This window comes from Glycine max, chromosome 8 (genome assembly GCF_000004515.6).
Source record: "Glycine max cultivar Williams 82 chromosome 8, Glycine_max_v4.0, whole genome shotgun sequence".
NCBI classification, from domain to species: domain Eukaryota; kingdom Viridiplantae; phylum Streptophyta; class Magnoliopsida; order Fabales; family Fabaceae; genus Glycine; species Glycine max.
In genome coordinates this window covers 42,143,912-42,170,600 of record NC_038244.2, presented here as the reverse complement: position 1 = coordinate 42,170,600, position 26,689 = coordinate 42,143,912, and the positions used below count along the sequence as shown (strand labels likewise).

Below are 26,689 nucleotides of genomic sequence, written 5' to 3'. Positions count from 1 at the left end.
ATATATATATATATATCGCAACATTGGTCTACTAAGTATATCCATAATTAATTTCTGAAAAAAAAAAAACTGATTGACCTAAAGATTTCTCATCCCAATTTTGTTTTTTCTATCAATGGTGCTATACAATTATATCTATCTACAATTGGGTAATTACTACTACTACTAGTAAGTTTTAAACAAATTATATGATAGATGTATTTATTTTTAAGTTTTAATAATTTAAGATTATGACTGTCAAAAAAAAAATTTAAGATTATGAAGTATTTCAGATTAGATTAAAAGAATATATTCTTATTGTCTTCCTTATATATATACTAATAAATATATTTGAAATGTGTTTTTTTTTTTTATCTTTTTACTATGACAATATCAAATGTATTTTAGTTTATTTTTTATTATTATTATTTTAAATTGACATATGTTTGCTAGTAATTATAAATAAGTATTTTATATATGAAGACTTTCATATAAATGCTTTAATGAATACTTTTCTTAATGTATAGAAAAATAAATTAAGGTTTAACTGCACCTTTATCTATGGTAATAATACGATTTTTATATATCATTTATTTTTTTGTTAAATATTTTACCTATTTTTCTGACAATGGGTTTTTGAAAACTGTTGACTGAACTTATTTTTCTGATGATCATTTAAACTTGGTCTTTAAGGAGATAAGCTCTCTACAAAAATGGTTTGTGATTTTTTTTTTAAAATCACACTTCAATCTTCCTTATTGTCATTTGTCTCTATAGAGTGGATTAAAATATGAGAAATAATTTAAAAAAAGAATAAATAGAGTATAAATGAAATTAAATGTTGAATTGTATTGAAAATTTCTAAGTGAGAAACATATTGAAAATAATATTGTAAAGTTATAAAAATACTAACATACCCCTATTAATATTTGTTTTTTTTATTAATGTGAGTTAGGTTAATTAGTAAAAAAAGACATAAGGCATAAACATAAATATAAACTTTTCACTTTTTCCTAAGACATGTGAGAGCGAGACCACCTTCACACAAATTAAATTCCTCCCAAATCATCTCTACCGAACTAACAAAAAAATATCTATTGTGACTCATCGCCCCAAAATATTGGCTAACAAACAACATTATTATACCAACCTCATGTTTACTAACTTTATTAAGATCATCACATTCGAAATATTTTCACTAAGGTATGATGGTTTGTCAAAAATTTATCCTTAAAAAAAATACTTTAATGAGTTAAAAAAAAGATAATGTTTATAAATTATGTTTAATCTCGATTCATAAATAATGTTAAACTTTTGATACACTCACAAATGAGCGAAATAAGTTCTTGGTCCTCTGTGATTTGGATGTCTATTTCTCACAAGTAATGAGTAGTTTTTGAACACTTTATAAATGCATTACATAGTTAGAGATAAGTGAGAAGGTTGAAGTGAAAGAAGACTTAGTTATCACTGGTAACGAATCAATCTACAATTAAAATATTACTTTTCTTATATATAGGACAATAGGTAGTAATAATTAAAAAAAAAAAACAAGATTCTTTGGTAGGTTGAAGATCTTATATGTTTGAAAATCCACCCAAGGCTACTTTGGAGAAAATGGCCTCATGAAAAATCTCTAATGTTGGAGTTGGTTGAATAGAAAGGGATGGCCATTTAACCGATTAAGTCCTCCTTAGATATGGATGAAGGACGTGTTTGGAAAAATAGTTTAATGAAATACTAATTTAATGAGTTCTTATCACTCAAGAATTAATAATAAATTTGACCATGAGATTTATTAAAATAAGTATTCAAATAAAATAATAATAATTTATAAAAATACTGGAAGATATACGCAGGATGAATATTTTTAATCAGAAAAGCTAACTTTATTTAGGTTACGACATTTTTATCCCTTTTAAAATCTGAAATAAATGTAAAATATCTTTAAACTTAATAACTATAATTAAAAAATTCGTAATTAAATTAAATTATAATGAGTAATAATCACATTGTACTACAAATCCCCTTTATATTGTAACAAATAAATAAAGCTCTCCTCTTAGCTCATACATATACATTGCTGATACAATTATGCAACTTCAAAATGTGATATTCCTGCTTTAGTCATTTGTCATTCCTATTCTCAGTCAGTAAAATATAGTATGAAAAAGGGAATCATAAGAACTCCCAAAAAAAATTATAGTATGAGGGAGATCAATTTCTCTCCATTCTGAAAACTTCAAATTCCTGCTAATATTTGGAAAGATATATGGAATCAGTGAGCAAAGTAAACAAGCATCACTTTCTTTAATGCATGGTACAAAAACCACCTTGATGTATGGTACATTCAAGATTACCTTGGCAATTCAGCAATATCTCAATCAGATTTATAAGTGTCCTTCTTTCCAGCAAGAATCATTGAAATTTGGAGACCTCTACTAAATGCTTGATTGAATAGCAACCGGGTTTGGAACTCTGACACAAATGGAAACCATGACAAAATGGCTGTTGGCAAGAAGATTATTAATCCCATTACATATTCATAAGCTCTGGATAGCTCTTTCACTGAGTCCCATAGTTTAGCTCCTTTCAAGCATACCTTGCATGCTTGTGCAATCTTGAGAGCAAAATAAAGAAGGGAATATCAGTATTTTTGGTTGAATGAAGTACTTAATTAGAAAATTGTCTACGATGGTGTGCAAGTAGAAGAAATATTTCTTCAATCTGCCTAAGCATGTCAGACTTTGGTTCTGTTTGGATAAACTTCTTTATAAGAACTTATTAGAGAAAATTGAGTTTCTAACATAAGTTAAAACCAACTAATGCATCTCAACTTTTGGAGAAGTTAAATGAGAGAGCTTCCATAAGAAGTTAAGTACGGAAGTTGATTTTGGCTTATAAGAGAAACTCAATTCATTTTTGTTAGAATATCTTTCAGTATTGGGCCCACAAGCTCATTAGTTCAGGTTATTGTTATATAATGTATCTTGTAAGGTTTACTTTTCAGATTAATGCATCTTGTAAGGTTTACTTTTCAGATTAATGTCTCGTAAGGTTTACTTTTTCAGAGATTTTTTACAATTTTACCTTCTTACTTTCTTCTCAAGTAAGTGTTTATGCAGAAGTTTATCCAAACAGGACAAAGTTGACAAAAAGAGTAAAAATTGTTCTTAATTAGTGCTTCTGTAAGATGCAGAAGTTTAACTTACCAGAATAATTGCCCATCCAGATGGCATGAAGGCGATAATGGCAGCAAACAAATCTGCTATGGTAAGTCCACATACCACAAATAATACAGTCATGACTGACAAGAAGCCAAGAAAGAGAAGTGCCTTGAGAATACGGAACATGAGCTGAAAGTCGGTGCCAAATCTTCGCCTTCCCATGGATACCATCTGATATGCCCATATAGAATTCACACAAACAGCAGAAGAAAAAAGCATTAATATTGCAGAAATGTGAACTAATTTTAACTGCACAATGACTATACAATGGTCTAAAATCTCCCCTTGTTTGATAGAAAAGAAATGTTTTTTTGTCTAAAATTTAAACTAGAAGCAAAAAATGCACTTAATCTTAAGTTAACAATAGTTTTGCATCAAACAATTAATAAGGTTTAAATCAAATTGATAATGTTTTATACGAAGGCACTCTTGATCCCAAGCTAGCATTTACATACCTTCAACACAATTAGTATTATTACTAAAACTGCCCAAGAAAGCCCAAATACCTGCAAGGAAAAAACAATGGTAGTAGTAAGATGGTGCCAAATAAACTTGCAATCATTAATAAGATTGGAGAATATAGAAGATGAGTTACTCTACCAGCAAATCTTTGTTATGATGAGTAATATCCATGTGGTAGACAATTCCATATTGGTACATAAAGAAGCGAAATGCAAGAATTATCTCAATTATTTTTCCCCTGAGATTTGAGTATTTCAGGTGTTCATTTTCTTCATCCCACCAAGATTCCCAGCTTTTATCAGATGAAATACCAATACCACCACGATTTCCCATCCACCGCTTCCAATCTGTCCAATCATCCACTGTTTTTTGCCAATCAAAGCCAGAAGGATTAAACAAGAAAGGAGCAAACAGCCAGGAAGTGGCTAAAAACCACATTGAGATTGTGATGAATAAATAAAGATGTGAACTGCGATATGAGCTCCCATAGACTTCATAAACAATCAATAGTATGAGTATCTCTAGGCCCTTCACAAAATGACTTCGTGAGTACATCCTGTAGTTATCAGCAAACTTCGCATGGAAGACAACAAATCCACGACCAGTTGGTCTATATTTAGAGCCCCCATGTAAGAGTGTCCTTCCATAATAATGAGCTTTTGTTCCAAGCTGGAAAGTAAAGAACACAGAGGCTAGCTGAAGTTGCATGATGATAAAATCACCCAAGGCAGTGCGAAATCCCTTCTCCAAGCCAATTTCCATCACCATGGGCAGCACAAGCAGTAAGCCCAACTGAACAACAGATTGAGTTGCCAAGGCCTCTTCAAGGGCTTTGCTCTGATGCATGTTTGGACTTTGAAGAATTTCTCTCTCAACTCCACTCAAAACCATATATAAACGTCCATATAAGAACACATACACGGTCAACACAGTTATCTGAAATATTCATAACGTCCAAATACAGGTGTCAGCATAAGCCAATTCCTGACTCAAAAATTAAGTTGACTGCTATAGATATCTTTAAAATTTAGGAACTTGTTTCATATCTAAAACCAGATTATCAAGAAATGTGATTTGACAGAAAATATACATTTTGTCTATGCTCCACTTTCAAAAAGTCAACACAATGTCAAAAGAGCCTTAATTAAACTGAAGAGAAACCCTCAATTTGGTCCTTCAAAGTTACTTGTATCACCATTTTAGTCCTTAAGAATTTTGGCCACCAAATTAATCTTTCAAAGATTTAAATTGTCACCATATTAACTGTCCAAATATTATGTCACCAAATTAGTTCCTTGAAGATAAAAAATGTCACTATTCAAGTCTTTGTGAAAGACTAAAGTGGTGACAAAAAGAATTTTTGAAGGACTAATTTAGTCACCAAAATTTTTAAGAACTAATGTGGTGACAGACAATTTTGAAAGACCACATTGAGGGTTTTCTCTAAACTAAATGAATCATACATATTAAATACTTATTAAACATTGTCTACCCTCCTTGTTTTATGTAGTACAAGTGTCTAGACAGCAAAGAAGTGCTAAAATCAAGTCTTACGAATGCAGCTATTTCATGCAAAATTGCAGATAGATTTCTATCCACATATCTTTGCCATACCCTGTTTCATTTAAACTATTTTGAGTAGTAGACCTATGTTGAACAATAATTTAAGATTAACAAAGGTCAGATGACAATAGAATCCATTCACAGACATATGTTAAGATGATTTCTGTTAATTTTATTTTATACTTTACTGAACGTGTATGTAACAAGTTGGTTCTATATTGGAAGAAAACACCATATACTCCAATTGGACAAAATGCATTCCAATAATGTGCCATTCTTAATAGCCTTAAACTATAAAGATAAGATCCCCAAAAAGAGATTTGATTAATTACCATGCTACTAAAGTAGAATCCAACTGTTGTGAAGTAGAATGACAACATTCTGTAGAAATCAAATCGTCGTCCAAGTCGATAAACATCACGGCTAAGTGTTTGTTCTCCATTTCCATTTGCAACCTTAGCCTCAAAGAGTGATATCTGATTCATGCCCACGTCACGCCCCTTACCTACTTGTATGTATTCATGATGTGTAATATATCCTTGACGTAGAGTTGAATTGAACCCTATGGAAGTTAAGTACAATTAGTAAAATACCCCCACCCACAAAAATCCGCAATGTAGATTTGAATTGAACCCTATGGATGTCAATCAGAATTAGTAGACCCCTCAGATAGCATTTCTATTCAACCATATGTACCTGCAAATATATCCTCACTTAAGTTTATAACTTTTGATGCTTTGCTTATGCCACCTCTTGTTATGTGGAAGAGTCTGTCAAATATATCAGGATGGCCATAATGAAACCGAACCCTGCAAATTCAGGAAAATGGATTACTTAACTGAAGTTTTAGTGCATAGAGAATAAAACAAGACATCCTATTCTTGAATTAAATTCGGTCGCAACACGAAGCATGATGAGTCTGTGCTCTATTCAAGTTTCAAGCCTAAGGAGATTTCAGGTAGGAAGCAAATAGATATTGTAGGAAAGCCGCTTTAATTGCAGTCACCCGTAGCCCACCTTAGTTGTGGCCTCTTTTGGAGGATGCCTTAATTACAGCCTCAAGGGTGGTGGTTTAGTCCCACATCAACTGGAAATATGGCTTAAATAGAGCTTATAAAACTTAGGCACTCCTTGCCTTACAAGTTGGTTTTGTGGAGTTGAGTTAAGTCCAAAGTCCATATTCTAAGAGATATACAGTAAATAGAAGCCTTTCTTGCCATATTTACTAACATGTACTTGTAACTACAAGTTCTGGTTTTATTTGAATGACCAAATGGAAGAAACAAAATGGAAAATAAGGTAAAAAGTGACAAAGGTGTGAAGACCAGATGAAAATCCCAAGGGATTTATAATAATACTTAGATGTTGTATCACATGACACACAAATTGGGACTAACCTTAAAGGATTTGCCAAAATTCGTTGGCCAATGGTCACGAAACTGGTCTCCTGGTTTGACATAAACCAAGCAAGTGAAGAAACACTGCAGAATAAGAAATACATAAGCATAGATAACTTGCGCCAATTGAAGCTTGATGATAGAAGTATACATTTTCTTGATCATGAATTAATTTATTCAAATGAAATTTAATACTAGATATTGTCACAAAGCAGACCTTCCAGTAAATATATGCTCCCTTATACCCAATATGCTGGGCGTCCGTTGTCCACTACGTCCTCTCCGGAATTCTTCCAATACATTTCTCATTTTGAAAGCTTCTTCATAATAGTTATCCTTAAAAAGAAACAATCAATTAGGAGAATTGAGTTATACAGAAAGTGCTACTTAATTCCTATTAAATTGAAGTCCAAGGAAAAGTTACCTGATTCATGTCTATGGTCTGCAAGGCTTCTCCACGAGTAAATACAATAGCATGATTTTGGTTTTCAGGTTTCCCTTCTCCAATTTCTGTTGGAGGACCTGGTAGCTTGATACGATATATTTCCTAGTAATGCAATATAGAATCATTTGAATTAAATTTAAGGCTGTTCAAAATGCCAAACCAGCTCAACATGAATTGAGCTACCCTGGCACAATATCAAATCATTTCATTATATAGTTAGGCACAACAGTAAGTCCATAAACGCAGAGCAGAAAACCCCTTCAATTTATACTTTTATATCATGCAAATAGTTGCACATAACATCCTTTAGTTTGCCACAGTAATAATCTTTTACTCCAGAGTTATCATAGCAGTATTCATATCAGCTCTTTCATATCTTTCTATTTGTTTCACCTCTTAAGCATCTGCTCCATATTGATTTTTCTATTGTTAAAGAAGTGGTTATTTACTGTTGGATAATAAGTGGTAAATTGCTCCTTTTAGTTAGATTCTGCTTACTGACAATCTTTTATTTTCAATAATAGAAATAGATAAAAGAAATAGAAGTGACAAACCTTTATTTATACTAATTATGATCTTAACTAATTAGATAAAGAAATCATGATATGATAAGGAAATATAGGAACCAGTCCTAAGATATAATGAGGAACCAGTAAAATTAATCTGAGAGGACAACCTAAGATATAATAAGATATTTTTGGATATTTTCATATAATTCTGACATAATTCTTTGTCTCTCTGTTAATATGGAATCCAGATTCCAAAGCTTGGATTTGACAAACCCAAGAAAGTTACACCAGCTTTGCCGATTGTCACCATAGTTTTCGGAATGGAATAGAGAATTCTGTTATGGTTGTCTTTGACAGAGGGTACACCTGGCAGCAGGATACTTGAGAGAAGGGTTCAGAAATCATAGAAAGGACATATTATAGCCCTGCTTCTTTGATATTTTTCTTTTTGGTTTTTATTTTTGATATTTTCCTGCAAATTTCATTGTAATCAGAGGTTGTTCTCTGAATTTCTACCTACTGTTCCTATTGTAATTTCAGTATCTATGATCTATCACATACCTAACTTGATTTCTTATTATAGGTTGAGAATGTAAAAAAGTTTAAACTAAAAGAACAGAGAAATTAAACTCTTCAATAAATATGGAAAAAGCACCACTCACAAGAAAACATCAAACCAGAATCTTTTGTCCATACCTCATCATACTTATCCCCTCCCTTGACAAGAACAGAGTAATAAACTTTCTGAGATTTTCCATCCTTCGTGTCTTCTGTTTCATCTATGTAAGCAACACGAAGGGCTGAATGCCTGCATGGAATGTTCCATTTTACTGTTGTCAATCCCATTTTTGTTTTACAAATATAAGGGACTTATAAAGTTCAGCAAATGGTTGTATTGACTCACGTTAACATCAGACTGAGAATGTTAGTATAGCAGCTTCTGTCTCTAGTATTTTTGGACTTCTTCTGAGAACCGTACACTTGACAAGAAACAACATAGGTGAACTTTAAATCGGCCATGGCTTGTGCCTCTTCGAGAAGCTTCTTATTTTTTTCATAGGAATCCATTGTCCGGTAGCCTTCAGAGAGAGCTGCAAGAGAAATGATGTATAGTTCATTACTTCATTTATATATGAAAGGCTTATGGCATATCTTAGAATTTGAACATAGTATGTAAATAGAGAAATAACCATTGTCTCCTGCAGATTCTATGAAGTACTGAAGGATCAAAGCTTGCCAATAGTACATCATTCCTCTCACTAGCAAAAAGAAAAAGTTGAAAAATACACTGAAATTGGAATATATATTCAAATCTAGCAACAAAAATAGTGTTCATTACAAATTTACAATCAAGACCTGTTCGATAGAGTGTCTGTCCTCTGTAAGATGCCCACTGACGAATTAACTCCTTATCTTCTTCAAGATAATCACTTTTTACTCGTTCATTGAAATTGGCCCATTCATCTACAGTACATTAATGACATACAGTAAATGAGTGCACATGTACTAAAGAAGGGTAGAAATGTATGGAAGCATATAAAATACTCACCAGGATATATCTTTTTCAGGTAGAATAAAATTGATATTCCATCTTCATTTTCCTTATTGAGTTCCTCATCAGAATATAGAACATCTTCTTTGAAATAGGGTGTCAGAACACTGAAGCAATACTCAGATAAGTTACATATCAAGGTAGCATGAGGGAAAATTGTTAGGATGTTAACATCTATGTTAGAAAATTAGCATTATTAGAATATATAGTGAATGTATTTATGTTGATTACATTAGAACGGTCAATTCCTAATAGTTAGACTAGATATTAGTTATTTTGCCACCTTAGTATGCGTAAATTAATAGTAATTCAATCAATAAATAACAGAACACGCATTTAGCATTACACACTAACTTATCCCAATAATTCTCTCCCAACAAAAGTAAACAATCATCCATATATTTGGGAAAGTCAATAATTTGTAGATACATCCATGCAGCCACAATAAATGAGGTGGCAATTGTTGCCAACAACAAAGAGCAATAGAAATGAAAAAACACATCTGATTAGCATCTTAATCATTCTTCTCCTGAGTTAGTCAGAAAAAATGGTTTATTAGAAGTAGACCTTATGTTCAGAGTACAATCACCCATTCCTTTCAAACTTTGTTATTTGTTAGGCATAAAATTATTCATAAGCCTCAGCCCGACAGCTTAAGCTTTTATGGAAGTTGGCCCTTGACATGATATTAGAGTCTGTATGACCAAGTGATCAAGAGCTGGCACGGATCTATTTGGGAGTGAGTGGGGGCATCTGCCCCCACTAGATTTTTATTTTTTATTTACATAATATATATATGTGGTTATAAATTAATTTTGAAAATTGAAATATAGTGAAAAAATTAAGTTTTAACATCAGTTTTGCCTCCGCTACTTTATATATGTGAGTATTGTCCCCACAACTAAAAAATTCTGGATCCATCACTGATCAAGAGTTTGATTCTCGTTTCCTTCATTCTTCCAATATAAAGTTGAATTTCAACACAAGATAGAGTAGATCAATGTGTTTGTCCGTGCTTCAAACTCAAAAAACTCTTGCATGAGGTAGTGGGTGCATTTATGAGTTTGTCCTTCACATTATTCAACCCACATTCTATTTTTCCTTTCCTTTCAATATAATTGTCTATCACAATGACTAACCTGAAGGACAACATGTCCCGAACTTTGGGAGCCTTTGGCATATTCATAAATAAGGAGTTTGCAAAGAATGTAATACGGCGGCGGGCTTCTATGTTTTGGGGCACATTTATGGCTGATTCCTTGACTGTTAAAAGCAAATGAAGCCTAATAACCTACAGAGAAGAAACCTGTAAGCAATATCACATTCACAAAGAATAATGTAATGTGTTCACTTAAGTATAATTGTCAAGACTACCTTTTCCATCACCGATGTATTATGTGTAAAAGAAGTGTCAATGTTGACAAACTTCTGCCCTCTCTCTACATGATATTCGTGAGGTGTTTGCTGAGGTGTTTGCAGCAACCTGGAGAAAGCAGAACCAAGCAAATACTGTAAGGCAGTACTTATTATAGGGTTTAAGAAATCATAAACCAAAGTTCCAGTCACTGTTTCAAACATACAAATGGCCATCAAACATAACATCCTGTATGATAATTTCTACAATATCTTGCAGGACATTGACTATCTGGGATTCTAGTTTGCCATCTTCAGATCTCTGCCAATGGGAAAAAAAATGATATTTATAAGACCTGAATAAGTCTTGTAAGAAGGAACTGAAATATACTGAGAAAAAAAGGAAGCATGATGAGAAAAACCTACCAGTAGAGTAAGGAATTTTTCTAACTTCTCACTGAGTGAAGGTAAGCCACTCATATTGAATTCCTTGACAAATTTTTCTTCATGTATGCACTCTTCTACTCTACCGCATATACGCATCACAACCCTGTCTCGTACATGGAAGAAACCCAATACTCATGAGGATTCCAATAAGAAGAAAATCAAATGGGTAAACAATGGCTATACAAGTATGTCTCCCTTACCTTCTATCATCTTCATCAAGCAGAAGGTTCAGTATGATGTCCCTGAGAGTCTCATAGCATTCAACAACTGCTGAATACATATACCCATCGCTCTTAATCTTTCTAACTAAATCATCATCAGTCTCCTTCTTATAATCTTTTGCCATGTCAACAGCTATGGGGATCTATCACAGATTGAAACAATTTTAAAAGGAAGCAAAAGGCCTTTCCACTCAATCATAAATTCATAATAAATTTTTGGCCATAGGGAACCACTTGTATGACACACCTTACTAGCAAGCAAGAATGGAGGCCACTGAATGACAGAAACATAACTTGAACTGTATGGGACAAGAAGCAAATCTCTATCCCTGGAAAATTAGTAGTCAAGAGATATAATCAGATGCTTGAAATTCTGTCATCTAATGCAAGATGTGTCAGGAAAGCAGTAGTTTGGAGTTTGTACCTGTCACTGATGAGATCCTCCTCTCTCATAGAATTTATAAACTCATTCCATACCTGAGAAAAGTATGCAATATTTTGCCGTTCATATGTCTCATCCTGCCACAGAAACTCCCTTCATAAGACTCCAGATAGATATTTAGCTTTTATGTAGTTATTTAATTTCAGTGTACACAAATAATAAATTTTGTAACATGAAGTACCGATTCCTCCTGTTTAGTCTTTCTGTCTCTTCCAGTCCAAAAACGCTGACTGAAAGCTATCGGTACAGATTGAAATCTGGAGCGGAGCATTCCAAGTGTCCTTATCTAAGAGATGCAAAACGTCAGGAGAAAATCACCAAAAAACAATGTTGCAAGAGTATGGGTACAAGAAGATACAATAAGTAAATATAACAAGCTTCTAAGAAATTAGGATGCAACTAAAACATATATTAAGTAAAATATAATTATATTTATAAATTGCTTATATGTCATTAATTTTTTTACTTGATTTCTATATTTTTAGATGATATTTATCTTGGTTTTCTATCATCATCTCATTATTGTTTGTCTTTAATCTCTTGGAAAAATTACTAATGAAGCATAATTGTAATCAAATTTCTATAAAAAAAATTATATTCAATTATTCACGTTAAGATAATGATCCCTTCACTATCCAAAGAAAAAATGTATGCCATTTGAAGACAAGGCAATCATGCTTTGATACAGGGGCAGCTGTATAACACATATCGTTATCTGACATGTATACGGCACCAATTTTGAAGTATCTGTGCATCATAGCCAGAAAAGTATTATATACCAATATGAATTTAGTACTATTATTATCTCAGGCAAAAATTCAAATCTTTTGAGGAAAAAAAATCATGGAAAGATGAGTTTAATGAGGTAACTTAGTATCAAATAATGGAATTCTTTTTTTCATGAGGAGTTAAAGAATAAATCATAACAAAAGAGGAAATTACGAAGGCTCAATATAAAATATTGCAATAAACATGTCACTAACCTCTCCCAAATGGCTGAAGGCTCCAATAATGCCACCAAATAAAGTGGCATAAATAGCATACCAAATTTGAGCATCCATAAAATAAACCTATATATTGATAAATCATAAGAATGGAATGAACTAAACGCACAAAAATGTGAAAGCCAAAGTAATGGAACAAGTCCTACTAAACTTACCAGCATAATCGGAGCCCATATTGCAATGACAATACATATATTGTGAGTCTCTGTAGAAGTTACAGAATGTGAGTTGAATCCAGTTATATTGACAGAATATGTAGTAAAGATAGTGTAAAGAACAAAAATTGTTACCATTTTCTGGAAAGAACTCATGCCACTGGTAGTTATCTATAGACATCCCCATGATTAATTTTGTGGGTCCAACAAGGGGCGATATCTATTGAAAGATTAATTTAGAAGAAAAGAGAAACAAATTAATGAAGTACAATTTAAAAAATATTTAATGAGTTTCATATAATAATTAATGACACAGGAATAAAGAAAATACATGATTGCAAGAATTCAATAGTTCATTTATTGGTAATTGATTCTGTGATCTTTCTAAATTTTGGCTGTATTAGGACATACAATTCAGAGAAAGAGAAAAGTGAGAGGCCTAGACATGTTGAAACCGTATTTTCAAATACACAGCGGAGGCTGTATTAGGACTGTTATAATCAAAACAATAAGGCAGTTTCCTGATTACCATAATTACGTGATTTGGTTAGACCAAACCAGACCATGAATCTAGACACTATTTACATAATAATGCAGTCAACACAATCTAGACACTATTTACATAATAATGCAGTCAAAAAATAACATTAAAGCTCCAAATTGTTAGCCTTTAACTTGTATAATTGAAGTAACTATGGTTGTATCTGTATTGAATTTTATAAAAATAGAATTTAAATGCTGATATATATTTTAAAAACATATGAATTTATTAATAACAACATATGAATTTGCTCCACCCAATATAGTTGTTGAAATTATAGGTTTCGGTAAGGAGAAAAAGAGAGAATAGAAACACAAAACATTAAACTGATATGGTATATTTTGAAGTGATACAAAAGACCAAGCACTAACAGTTCATAATACTTTTCCTCTAAATATTTTTTTAGATATTCTTTTTTTTGGAAGGCAGAAAATATATATTATTAATAAAAAACACAGCAGTACCAGAGGTACTGGTGAGATATACACAAGTACAAGACACCTACAGTGTCACCCTCCAAAAACAAAGGAAAACCCAACGAGGACCCCACCACATAAGATAAAGATACCCGACCCAGATTAACCAAAGTACTCCACAAGATTGGAAGACCAATGGTTAAAAGGAGTATTGAAAATTTTCTCTCTAACTTTTAACCATGACCATGCTAGGAATAAAGCACCATCCATCACTTTGGATGGTTCAAACTGATTGCCCTGGAAAATCAATAGATTCCTATGCTGCCATATGGAACTAGTTAATGCAATTTGAATCAATATTTTGACAGAGAAAGCAAGTTTGTCATTCAAGATTTTAATCTCTCTCTTTTGGTAATCATGTTTATTACTTGATTAACAAACATACTCATATGTTAGTTAGCATCGACATCCATTGTAAAAAGTAAAGATGACCCTTATCATTTTTGTTGGTTTGAATATACATGAAGGATATGTATTAGCTAACTTAATTGAGAAACGGACATGATTATAACTATAATTTATCCCATGTAAGACCATGTTCATGAGCATATTAAGATAACTTCATGTTATACATTATAGAACATCATTCTCCCAGCAGAAAGTGGGGATTTTAATATTCAATTCAATAAGTAACTCCATCACGGACTGTGTGTATATATGGGCATAGCCACTTTATCACTTACATGTGTTTTAGTGTCCATAAGCTACTGAACTTGGAAGAAAAATAAAATCAAAATCAATTACATAAACAATACCTCCACATAGTAGCTGAATGCTAACTTGCTAATCAGCAACATGATCCAGAAGAGAGTGTACCTGCCATAACAAAATATAGTTTAAAGTCAGAATATATACATAAAAAAACTTAATAATAGAAGCAACAAGTATGTGCCTATGATTCAATACATTACCCCATCATTAGTCTGATACAATTGAAAAAAAATAATCCAAAAATTGACCTGTTGTCTCTAGAATGAATGGGCCACAACTAAAGAATATGATGAAAACATTAAAAGGCTGTTGATAGATATATTATTCAGCACTCTTTAACTAGGTGAGTAAGTGCATGTTTAAATTAACTTATTTTTCGGGTAAAAACTCTTTGTTCTTGGCAGCTTCTTGAAAGAGCTTTTAGGGAAAAAAGAAAAGATTATTTTCTGAGAAAAAGGGTTCCCAAAACACTAAGTATGACTATCCTACAAAGCGTATAATAAATCAAATGATGTTTAATATAAAAAAAAATTGGAATTCTACATAGCCATGTTTATAAATATCATCTTTCTGGAAAAAAGATTTGCTGAACACAAATGAAACCAACTAAAAAGAAAGACACGGTTGGAGTGAAACGAAGGTTTCCACCTCGAAATCCCCCCCACAAAATATACCACAAAAAGAACTGGATGCAAAACGGAAATTGATAAGAATTTCTCACTTACTTCAACAGTGAAAACATATTCTCATGCATGCCTCTTCCTACATACAATTTTGGCTGCAGTATAGTCAATGTTAGATAGAGTACACCAAAAATCATATTTCAATTAGAAAGAGATGGAAAGACTAATACACAAAGCATCTGTTAGGTATTTCCGCAAAAAACAAACCAATAAATGTATGTGTTGCTTACCTGAGCCCACCACATCAAAAAGGTAAGGATTCTCATATTTGAGCGCTCCAATTTTCTCCGGAGGGGAGGAAGGAAAAATAGTATTGCAGCCACTATGTTTGGTAACATATATAATACAACAACATAGGTGTAAAGTGACTGGTTCCCCCAATCCCCAGCCCAACTGGTGACAAATCTTATAAGCCCTGATGGATTCACTTGAGAACTGGAATAACAGACTGGCAAAACAACAACCCAAACAGCTGCTACCACAAATTTCAGAAAATACCGAAGCAGCTGAGTAAATTTCATATTCTTCAATGCATTCCACGTGAGAATAATATCAAGAGTTACTGCAATTGAAGATATGAGAAAAAAGTTACTATATGACAACAGTAATTGTTATTGAAACTACATTAAGAAAAAAGCTACCTTAATTCTTTTTTAATATTCTCTATGTTGTTTACAAAAGAACTGAACAACTTCCAACAGAAAGGAGTAGTTCTTTCGGCAAATCTTTCCAGTTTGGACTTTGGATTTGTATGTATTGATGTATATGCTTTTCCTTATGTGTAAATATCTTATGTGTGAGGGCCTGGTCCTTGGGCCCACAATTCCTTATGGTCTGTCTATATATTGATAGACTTCTCTGTGAAATAGTTAGGGTAATAATAATACGGTTACATTTCAATTATGTTTTCTCTCTCTTCTTTCTCTGAGCTCTATCAATTTGTAAAGAAAAATAGGTAAGCCAATAGAGGTTTACAAATACGGCAACAGAGATGAAAAGAACAAGGTTGATAGGGAGTGAGCAGACCTATTACAGATAGCATGCTACAGTTTCTTGGGAAGCAAGAAACTATTTACCCCATTTCCTATAGATATTACATACTCTTTCCAAATAAACCATAAAATGCCCCCTGGGGTAGATCTCTGTGCTTTCCAAGCCACATATACCCAATCCAAGTTGCTGGCCTTTAGAGTATATAGACACTTTCTCATATAGCTAGTTGAGGAATTACACAATTAGTATAGTTATTCAGTTACTCGGTTTGCTGTAAGAGTTGGTTGTAACTGATAGTCACCAACTGTCTGTACTGGTTGAATAATTATGTGAGTGCTTGACTCGTACAAAGCAATTTTTAATCAACCAAATCCACAATCTTTCAATTTCCCTTTTTTCTTTAGTCATTTTTTCACATTTTCTTTTCCGCTCAACATTCTCAATACAGGCCAAGGTGGACATCTTCATCTAACATTTTGAATTTGTTCCATCATTAAACTTCTTAGTATTTGATCCACAACATACCACTCCTCTTAGGCCTTGTTTGGATAAAGTTCTAAATAAACCCTTATAGAAGAAGAAAATAAGAATGTAAAATAAATTAAGATCCCCCCATAAGTTAAAATCAACTTATGCACTTCAACTTTTAATCTTTTATTGAAACTCTCTCATTTAACTTCTCCAAAAGCTAATTTTAACTTATGGGAGAAGTTTAATTCATTTTCTCTTTTTATTTTATTCTCCTATAAGTGTTTATTGAGAAATTTATTTGAACAGGACCTTAGTCCAGACTTGGTTTTTATAGACTCCTTTTGGAAGGTGTAGGAAATAATCTGTTAGTACATGGCCTACCTTCAGCAATATATCCTGACATTAATTTAAGTTCTGCTCTTCCAGAGGTCAGAAAGTATTGGTCATTTTTTTTAGTCAGATGGAGGATTTTTATCTTCCTGCCTTCTTTTCTCTCCTTTAAATAAATCTTTTGAAAAAGTAGGTACAGATAAATGCTCAGACATAAACGAATCCAGTACCTTGAAGAAAATTGAGAAAAGCATAAGTAATGAATATAGTCATAACATTTCTGAAGACATCTCCATCAAAAAAAAATCCAACAGGTCCCAAGGAACTCCATGCTATGATGATCATTGCCTGAAACAAATATTTTCATATCTGAAATAAAATTTGCATGGTGAAGTTTCAAGACCTAACAATAGCTCTAGACATTCAGTGAAAATCAACATCAAGAACATTCCACAGGTTCAACTACTAAAATTACCTGTAAAGCCAATATAAAGAATATCCACATTCGATCAAAACTCCTATACAGATGCAAAAACGTCCGAACTTCAACAAAATTTGTTTTGGGCTTCCTCTTACCAACTGCAGTGTTGGCATGGCTACGGCCCTGTCATTGACATTTGTACTTCAATAAAGGTCTCTTTCAAAGTAATTCAAGTTCATCTGGCCAGGTGAGTATTTAAATAGAATTGCTTATAATCAATGAAACAATTTCATTAGCCTGGAACAAAAATACAAGTAGGCTCTATATATATATGTCTATTGGACCTCTAAGAGCAAGGCAAAAGAACAAGAAAAACAAAAATTAGTACACAAAATAAACAGCTATACATTAAAAACCATTTCAGCCTGAGCAATAGAGCTAAAGTTCTGCTATATACGTACATGACATATCTCTCTAATTCAATAAAGGCCATCCACGCCCTATCCAACCAAATAAACCATATTAAAGTATGTAATCATTCTTGAGTTCAGACTCCATTATTTTCATACTTTTACCAATATTGGAACTGGAAGTGAGATCCCACAGTTCCTGGCAATTTTTCTTCTTTCTTTAATTAATTAATTTATTTGTTTGGATAAAGGAAAATTTAATAGAGAAAGAGAGACAAAAGTACAAAATTTTTGAGGATAAAGATCCTCAACAAAGACAATACAAAAGGAGAAAAAGAAAAAAAAAAACTCTCATAACTAATAATTAGTGTAAAAAAGCAGGCAGTCCCTTTGCATATCAAAATCAAACACTAATACCCTTAAAAAGTTCATGTGCTGAACACCAAAGTGAAACCATGAAAATGATTCTATCCCTTCACAAATTCAGAGGTAAGCAAATACCCTTTCCATTTCTAATTCACTTACATGATTTTCATTTTTTATTTTGATAAAAACAAATTGTCATGAATTGATTTCATTTAAATCTTATTTTGGTCAATTTGGAGATAATCAGTTGTTATATGAATCATTTATTTTTTAAAATATTGTCACCACTTCAATGATAAAGCTATTCTTCTATTTGGAGATAATCAGTTGTTATATGAATAATTTATTTGGCACTTCATATTTGTAGTTACAGGATTATTCTTGCTATAGCTTTTTGTTTCAGTATATCTTTCAAAACATTATGGCATCGTTTGATTTATGCAGGCAACACCAGCACGTGCGAAAAGGCTTAATTGTTGTTGTTGATGTTGTTTCTGTCTTAGGGATAGATTAGTATTAGCCAATAAATCATTCTTCGATATAGGGGGAAAATAGGATATTACTTGGCATATTGGCATAGAGTATAAAAATGCCATTTAACATGTGATGATAAATTATTTAAACAAAGAATATAAAATAAATGATATGATCACATAAAAACAAACCAAATATTTATGTAACTACATCCGATACCTATGTATTGTGAGAGAAGAATTTGACAGTTGAAAAACAACAAATGCAGAGAATGTAAAGGAAAAGAGAAAGAGAAAATAGATACAGACCCGACGTCTTGTTTGTGTCTCATCTGAATGCCTAAAAAAATCAGCTTTGGAATTCAATGGCCAACTTAAATCATCAAAACATTTCTTAGACCTGGAAAAGAACACATTTGAACTTCTTGTTATCCAAATGTAAACAAAGATAGCTTTTATCACTGTTACAATAGTTTTCATTATTTGATAAGTTTACTGAAACACTTACCAAAAGTATTCGTTAAGATCATCATAATTTCTCCAATTGGAATGACTTGCCTTGCCTTTGTTGTTTCTCTTTGCTTCCTTTTTCACCAAACACAGAAACAAGTTTCAGGCAAACATTTGAAAACAAGCAGCAAAACCCATCCAATTATTGCTGCATCATACTGACCTTCATTAAAACTTGATATATAGGAGTTATAACTTCCCTCAGAAAATGTTCATCATCTCGTCCTTCTACTAGGTCTGTGCTCCCAGTCACACGAGCAAGATTCTTATCTAAAATGTTATAGACTTCATGGCACATCTTTGGGAGGAAAAAAGGAGAGAGTTATTAACATGGTATCTAACTATCTAGCATTCTAGACCATGCTTGCTATGTTGCTCTGTTAAAACATGAAACTGAAATTGAAAATTTGTGTAACTATTGGGTCAGGATCAATGCTAGAATTAGAAAGAATGATGTTCAAACTAGGTCTATCATTGGGTGGAAACACGAGGCATGTTCAGAATAAATCTGATATGGATTTGTATGTTGTTTGAATGTTGAATATTAATTATAGATATGCTTTTAATTATTTATGTTTGAGCACTAGGGTTTGTCTTAAACAAATTATGCTGTAGCAAAATAGGTCTGATATTGATTCGGATTTTGATTTGTATGTTGTTTGAATGTTGAATATTAATCATAGATATGCTTTTAATTATTTATGCTTGAGCACTATGATTTGTCTTAAACAAATTATGCCGTAGAAGGTAAACACTCTTACAAATTTATGACTTGTTTTTACTTCCCATCCACAAGTTTACATACACTTAAACCATGGTGTTTGAAAATGTTTCATGGCTTCCAAATTTTATAGAGTTAATTTTCACATCATATGCGGTGTTCTGAAAATCAACTGGAAAAGTGTCTCTGTCCCACAAACTTTATTTAGATAAACAAGAAACTTGTTGAATTTCACATGAAGGTATTTTTTCTCTCTAAATTTATATGTTAAGGAACTTCATGGGAGGGAAGTGATGCCCTGAGAAAATCTGTTTTCCTTTCAAAAGACATTCAGCTAAAACATCAATATATAAAAAGGCAAAGTGAATATTTTGTGGTGTATAGGGGAACTCTGGAGAAGGTTTTGCGTAATTAGAATGACTTTTGACAAATAATTAGAATGATATTATTTATTTAATCTGAAAATACAATCTACTCTAGTGTGTTTGGTTTGATGGTAGAAAACCATGGTGAGTGCAAGATCATGGTGAGTTCATGGTTAGGAAGTCCCACATCGCCTACATCAGTTCTTGGGGTGCAGCTTATATATCAGTTGGGCAACTTCACTAAGTGCCAATTGGTGATAAGTTGAAATCTAATATGGTATCAGAGCCTATGGTCCATGGTGATGCACAGAAGAATGAATGCTAGGTCATTAATGACAGAAATAGAAAACTTACATGATGGAAAATATAGCAAAGACATTCAGGCATAAAGCGAATATTTGAAGCTTCTCCCCAGATTAGAAGATAAAGTGCAATATATATCAGCTCTATCTGTTGCAAGTCATAATCTTCTAGATACCTATACAGTTTAAAGAAAAATTCCATACACCAAAATGAACTTACTCAGTGCAAATCCTTGGGTATTACTATCTCAATAAAACAGTCAATTACCTAAGATTGGATTCACAGCGCACATAATGGCACCATGACTCATAATTTTTGAAAATTTTACCCACCAGCTTCTCTATAGTTTCTACATGGAGCTGCAACAAGCTTTGTGTTAGCTTTTAATAAGATAAGTGGAAGTGTAATTACAAAATTGAAATTTAGAATTAGCAGCCCTTAAATATTAAAAAAAAAAACTAAAGCATTTTGTGGGAAATAATAGTTCACCTGATAAGATGGTTCTGGCCTGTCCCTTATATTTATGTTGGCAAGTAATAATATAAGGTGCTCCCTTTGATTTGCCACATTTCCTTTCTTCACATCCCAAAATAGAAGGAAACATTTAAGTCAGATTATTCACCAGAAATGTGCATGACAAATATACACAGCTATATTTTTCATTGGCTGCTAACAATAAAAATTGAAAAGTATAACTTTGGTATAAAAGATTCAAATTCACTACTTTGAAACATACAAGAAGATAAAAATAAAGTAAACCAACAGTACAATAAAATTCTATATGTTCTCAACATAACTTTGTATGTATGCCATACTGCTGTTATCTTGATGCCATTAGTGTTATGAGAAGTAGTAATTTAAGCATAATTTTTTTATTTTCTTTTCAAACATGTACTTTGACAGGTTTTGCTAAATAGGAATTAAATAATAGAAAGAGAATTATAAAATAGAAGAGTAAGAAATCCTCGTAGAACAACATCAAAACAAATGAAAGTATGAAATAAAGAAGGATCTGCTAAATAGAGCTCTACAATCCCTATATAAATTTATTGAAAAAATTTAAAGACATCAAAGAAGCCAAGCTTTGAAACGAACAACTACGAGGAAGACCAAAATAAAAAGAAAAAGAACTTTTATTAAGGCTATGGATAAGCTTTTCCATAAACATTTATAAAAAAAGAAAAAAAAAACTTCTGTGATAAGCTAAAAATAACATATGCAAAAGCCAAAATCAGCTTTCTAGAGAAGCTCTCACATATTAGCTCCTCCAAATGAATTATCCAAAGTTAACTTATGCTTAAAATAAGCTAAAATTAACTTATGCTTAAGTTAATTTTACCTTATGGAGAAGTTTATTTCATTTTTCTTGCTTATTTTCTTCTCCTATGTGTTTTTGGAGATGTTTATCCAAACAAGTCCCTTCTCCAAAAAGTTGATTTTAACCTATGCATGAGTTATTTTTAGTTTATAGGTGAAGCTTATATCATTTTTTTTTTCATTTTCTTCTTTTATAAGTGCATATGAAGAAACTTAACCAAACAGGACCTAAATTGTTCATTTGTCAAGTTTGGAGTGAAAAAACCTAATGCCATAAAAGGTTCAAGGAAGATATCTCCCCTGAAAAACACTGGCATTTTGCTTCAGCGACAAACAGACAAACCGGCAAATGATTATGCTTTAAGCATTGCTCAGATCTATTCTCATTACCAGAAAACATTTAAAATTCTTTGTTCCCAAATTCCAACATAATTTAAAGGTATGATTCATAGCTTTGGAATAGCACCATATCTTGTCATTAATCATCTTGCTTCTAGATCAGCCTTATATGTTCACACAAGTTTAATTTACGTGCACATTTGGTAACATTTTTCAGGAGAGAAATCGACACTATATTTCAAAAGCTCTCTCAATAAATTGGTATTGAAGTTTTATTGTATAATATATATATATAATTTGCTTAATGGAACATATTCAATAAAACTTCAATCCACCCCTTTTGAGACTAACCCCCAGGCCATAAAAAATTTGATTCCTTTTATCAAAAAGTAAAAATTAAAAATTTGATTCCAGTTCTCCTAAGAATTCAACAACAAAACCCAATCATGAGTCCTATCTACATCGCTACCATCTTAAAACCTAGAAGCCAACTCCTACGAATTAATTATAAGTGTGGCACCTAATTTTCTTTCACCTACATTTGTAACCAGGAACATTTCCAATCAAAGTGAAATTGGGAAATAGAAGGGGGAGGGAGAGAATATTCATTACCTGAAACCCAAAAACTGAGGCAATCCAATCAAGTATATCATTCACTTTTTTAAGCCTATCCGTAGGCATTGTAGAATCATCTTGAGAAGCATCAGGTCTTGCACGAATTATGGGCATTGGAAGATTATCCACTCTACATAAAGCAGCAATTGCTGCTTTGATCTTTAATTTTCAAGAAAAAGAAAGAGAAAAAAAAAGCAGATTAAAAATTTAAAATTCTAGGGCTATTATATAATTAGCAGAAGCAAAACAAACAATGTCTATATCCCAGAAATACAAACCTCTGGAAGTTCCATGATTGCTGGTTTAACACCAACAGCATATAATGGAAGGATGTTATAGTGTTCATATTGTCCCCTCTTATGCTCAACATCCTCAGCATACCTTCTTGTCTGGCAATAAACAAAACAACATCCTTAATCCATGTCTGAATAAGTTTACAAGTATTCTACAAATTTTAGTCATGGTAGCCTAATCAAGCAAAACAAACCTTATCCTCAGTATTTTGAGGAGCTACCATAGTCTTTAGCACTTCATACAATACAGTGGCAATCTGAACATTCTTAGCCATCTCCTCCCTTCAACAGCAACATCAGAAGAATAAGACATCATAAACAATTCACAAAACTTGAAAGCCCAAGTTTAAGATCAAGACTCACGGTCTTTGGGAAAATTCCCCATCCCGGATTTTCTTTTCATAGAAATGTTGGTAGTAGGTCTGCAGCTCCCTAGCATCACTTCTCTGAACAGATTTTTCTGTAAGTTCCCCTTCCTGCAACCATGAAATTTAAAAAAAATGTTTAATACATCAACTACTTGATTCTCATTTTTTGGGAAGCAATTAAGAAATGACTGCTGTTCTTATTCATAAATGATCAATCTACATAACCATAACATAATCATTCCATGAAAAAGAGAGTACCTACAAGGCAAAGATTAATTTTTACGGTATGAGGTAACAAAACAGAACCTTCAAAAACTATAAGAACTGTAAGAAACTAAAAGCCAGTGGACCTTTTCCAGTTTGTGCAATAGGTAAGTCTTGAATTGACGAACACCACGCCCACTTGATGTTGGATCCATTGTATGCGCTTTCTCAAACGCATGGAAGCGGCCTAATTAAAAAAAAAAAAAACAAAGAAACATCAGTATTATATATACTCTTCCGCAAATGTATAAGGTAAAAACACCTATGACATGCTGAAGGAATGCATCCGTTCCATTTTGTTGTTTCATTTCCCTTTTAGATGTTGATTTTGAATTTGCTTTTGCTGTCAGAGTAACAATTTTGCAAGCAGAATCTGGGTTCAATGTGATACTTTACAAAAAGGGCTTGTTTTGGATTACTTTTTCCCTACTATTTATTTTGTTATATCCTTTTTCTTCTGAATGGATTATGTTAAACAGAGCAAACAGTTTCACTGAAACTGCCCTTAGAATAAAAGGACCGTTAATGAGTATAGTTGGAGGTTCATCTCCCTCATGGAGACCAGATAGAAATGGGTTAGTTTCTGCCAAATCAGAGACTTTTAAGTCTATCTATGAGAAACCATGTCTTGGTCTTTTGACTTTTGAGGAATACATGAATAAATGAAGCACTAACATCTTGCTTTCTTTTGCCTACTAGATGCTTTTTATTGAATGAATATTTGGCCATTTTGATTGTTTCTTCATTTCTTTTTCCCTGTAACTTGAGGGGGGGGGGCGGGGGGGGGGGGGGGGGGGGGGGGGGGATTCTTTTACAGATCTCCTGTAAGAGACTTTATAACATACTAACATCCAATCACGATTAATACTACCATATTCTTTTGGGGTTAGTCATGCACAATAAATTCAGGCTACACATTTTTTCATTTTCAAAACATGTGGACTCTCCACCACTCTTGCAAAAACGTTATGATCTAGTTGAGAGAAGTATGTAGTGTGGAGGGACAGAAAAGTTTAAATATCAGAAAACTTAAGTAGTGGTAACTGGTAATCATTAACTGGCTTTAATATTTTGCAAGGGATTCTTACTTCTTTCAATCAGTGGTAATATCTCGATTTCAAAAGATTTTTAACCACTTGGATGTTTGGAAGGGTGCTTTTCTTTTCTCTTTACAGATACAGATGATCATATTAACTTAATATAGGCTTGTTTATAAAGTATTCCTTTTTTGTTGCAGAACTCTGTTTCAGTCATCCAAAGCTCACAGAAAACTTGTTTATAAAGTATTTCATTTGGACAGTGGTACTCAACAAGATAAGCACTAAACCTCTGTTGGAAATTCACAGATGTGGTTTAACTCTGATGTAGTCTCACTTATTTTCATGTTTCCCTACAAACAATTGCTTATGATGATTATTTTTAATGTGAGGTGAGTGCTGGATGTGGCCTCTTATATTTGAATCAGTTAGTTTTTAATCAACTTCAGGGACATTGGAAGAAACGACACAGGAACCTCTGCTTTTCTAAGCAGGAGATCTTATCCACCTCTTTTTCTATTCTCTTTGTTTCTTCCCCCTCAAAGAATAAAAATAAAAATTGACAACCATGGTATAACATGAGATACAAATCTTATATTTTAAGTGTTTTCTTTGGTTGTTAATTTTGGCAATTTGCAACTTTTAATTAGGACCCCCAGCCTTAACTTCTTCACTCTTCTCTTCCATAATAAAAAATATTCTTCCATTTAAAAAAATATCAAATGAAAGAATAAAAAAAAAGACATATTGCACAAAACATCCAAGGAAATCCGTATAGTACATACCCTTTAATACTTCCATACACATCACGCCAGAATTCATTCCAGGTGAACATACCCCACCACTTAAACAACTAACTACTCACAGCACAACAGCACCTCACACTATTTTGCAATGATCAGACAATTTTTTTATAAGAAAAAAACAAAAAATTGAATAAATAAACATCAAAACAACCCAATGACAAAAAAATTACTCACAAAGATAGGCAACTCTGGGATTCTCCTCCTCAATCTCAAGGGCTGCTCTGAGAATAGGCACAAGAACAGCAAGTGAAGAAGGCACAATCTCACTGTCCACCACACCCTCATCATTTCCCAACTCCACATTCCTTGTAGGAGCCCTCACCATCCTCTTCGATGGCTGCCTACCCATCTCAAAAGGACCACCCTTTGTGCCACTGGTGCTGGCCATGGTCCTGCCACCACCAAGGCAACAACAACAACAACAACAAAGTTTATTAAGGTTTCCTCCTCAATTTTCTTCTTCTTCTTCTTCTTCTTCTTCTTCACCTTCAGCACCCAGAAAGCATCACAGGTATTTGGGTTTGAGTGAAGAATGGGGGAAGGTAAAGTTGCCATCTTTTTGTACTGGGGTACAAGAAAGAACCAAAAAGATTGATACTTTGATTGAGAGAGAGGTTTTGGAATTGCTCTGATAGCAAGGGAAAAGGAGGGAAAAATTAATTAAAATATGTTTAAAATAAAGAAAAGGAAGGGAACAGAGGATGATGCAGCTGCTACTAGTTCTTTCTTTTGCTGAGTGCTTTTTCTTTTGGTGAATAGATAAACAGAGATGAAAGTAAACACTTCACAGCTCAAACATCGGATTGCATTTTATTATTTGTTTTTTGTTTGATTTATTCTTTAGTGAGAAAAGTGGGTCTTGAAAACTGTGATTTGACGTATTGTTAAATTCTTACATGCCAAGGAAGCTAAGGTGAGGACATTGGAGTTTGGAGTTGCCATCAATCATTGTATTCTTTTACGGAAAACATGTAACAAAAAGAAAAGGGGTTTATGAAAGGAAAATGTACAGTATTGTGCTCTGTTCCCTAACAATCCTAGAATAATCTAATCTGCATCACTGCGCCTGCATGTTCGTTCGTACTAAGTTTCCGCAAAATTAAGCAGATTTATTCTCACA

At 32.8% G+C, this 26,689-nt stretch overlaps 1 protein-coding gene across 2 annotated transcripts; it reads right to left on the bottom strand.

Annotated features, from left to right (window-relative positions):
* Positions 1-1,994: 1,994 nt before the first annotated feature.
* On the bottom strand, positions 1,995-26,689 carry LOC100784105 (callose synthase 7). Of its 2 annotated transcripts, XM_006586010.4 has the most exons (43): positions 25,744-26,689; positions 23,813-23,913; positions 23,458-23,570; positions 23,289-23,376; positions 23,080-23,190; positions 22,799-22,960; positions 21,020-21,106; positions 20,798-20,889; positions 20,582-20,705; positions 19,305-19,439; positions 19,140-19,216; positions 18,941-19,031; positions 17,437-17,565; positions 17,192-17,309; positions 15,398-15,729; positions 15,210-15,262; positions 14,529-14,589; positions 12,892-12,976; positions 12,757-12,806; positions 12,581-12,667; positions 11,779-11,883; positions 11,580-11,674; positions 11,403-11,484; positions 11,135-11,298; positions 10,914-11,037; positions 10,715-10,809; positions 10,509-10,617; positions 10,274-10,425; positions 9,132-9,241; positions 8,939-9,046; positions 8,773-8,841; positions 8,487-8,673; positions 8,279-8,390; positions 7,053-7,175; positions 6,846-6,964; positions 6,629-6,712; positions 5,928-6,040; positions 5,564-5,793; positions 3,807-4,604; positions 3,662-3,712; positions 3,192-3,377; positions 2,340-2,599; positions 1,995-2,229 (listed from the first exon to the last, which is right to left on the bottom strand). In XM_006586010.4, exons 1-42 carry the CDS (start codon positions 25,955-25,957, stop codon positions 2,360-2,362), a joined length of 5,766 nt encoding a protein of 1,921 aa, XP_006586073.1. In that variant the 5' UTR covers positions 25,958-26,689; the 3' UTR covers positions 1,995-2,229; positions 2,340-2,359. The 2 variants fall into 2 exon arrangements, with proteins under 2 accessions (XP_006586073.1, XP_025985556.1); XM_026129771.2 differs by having other exon boundaries at positions 1,995-2,599.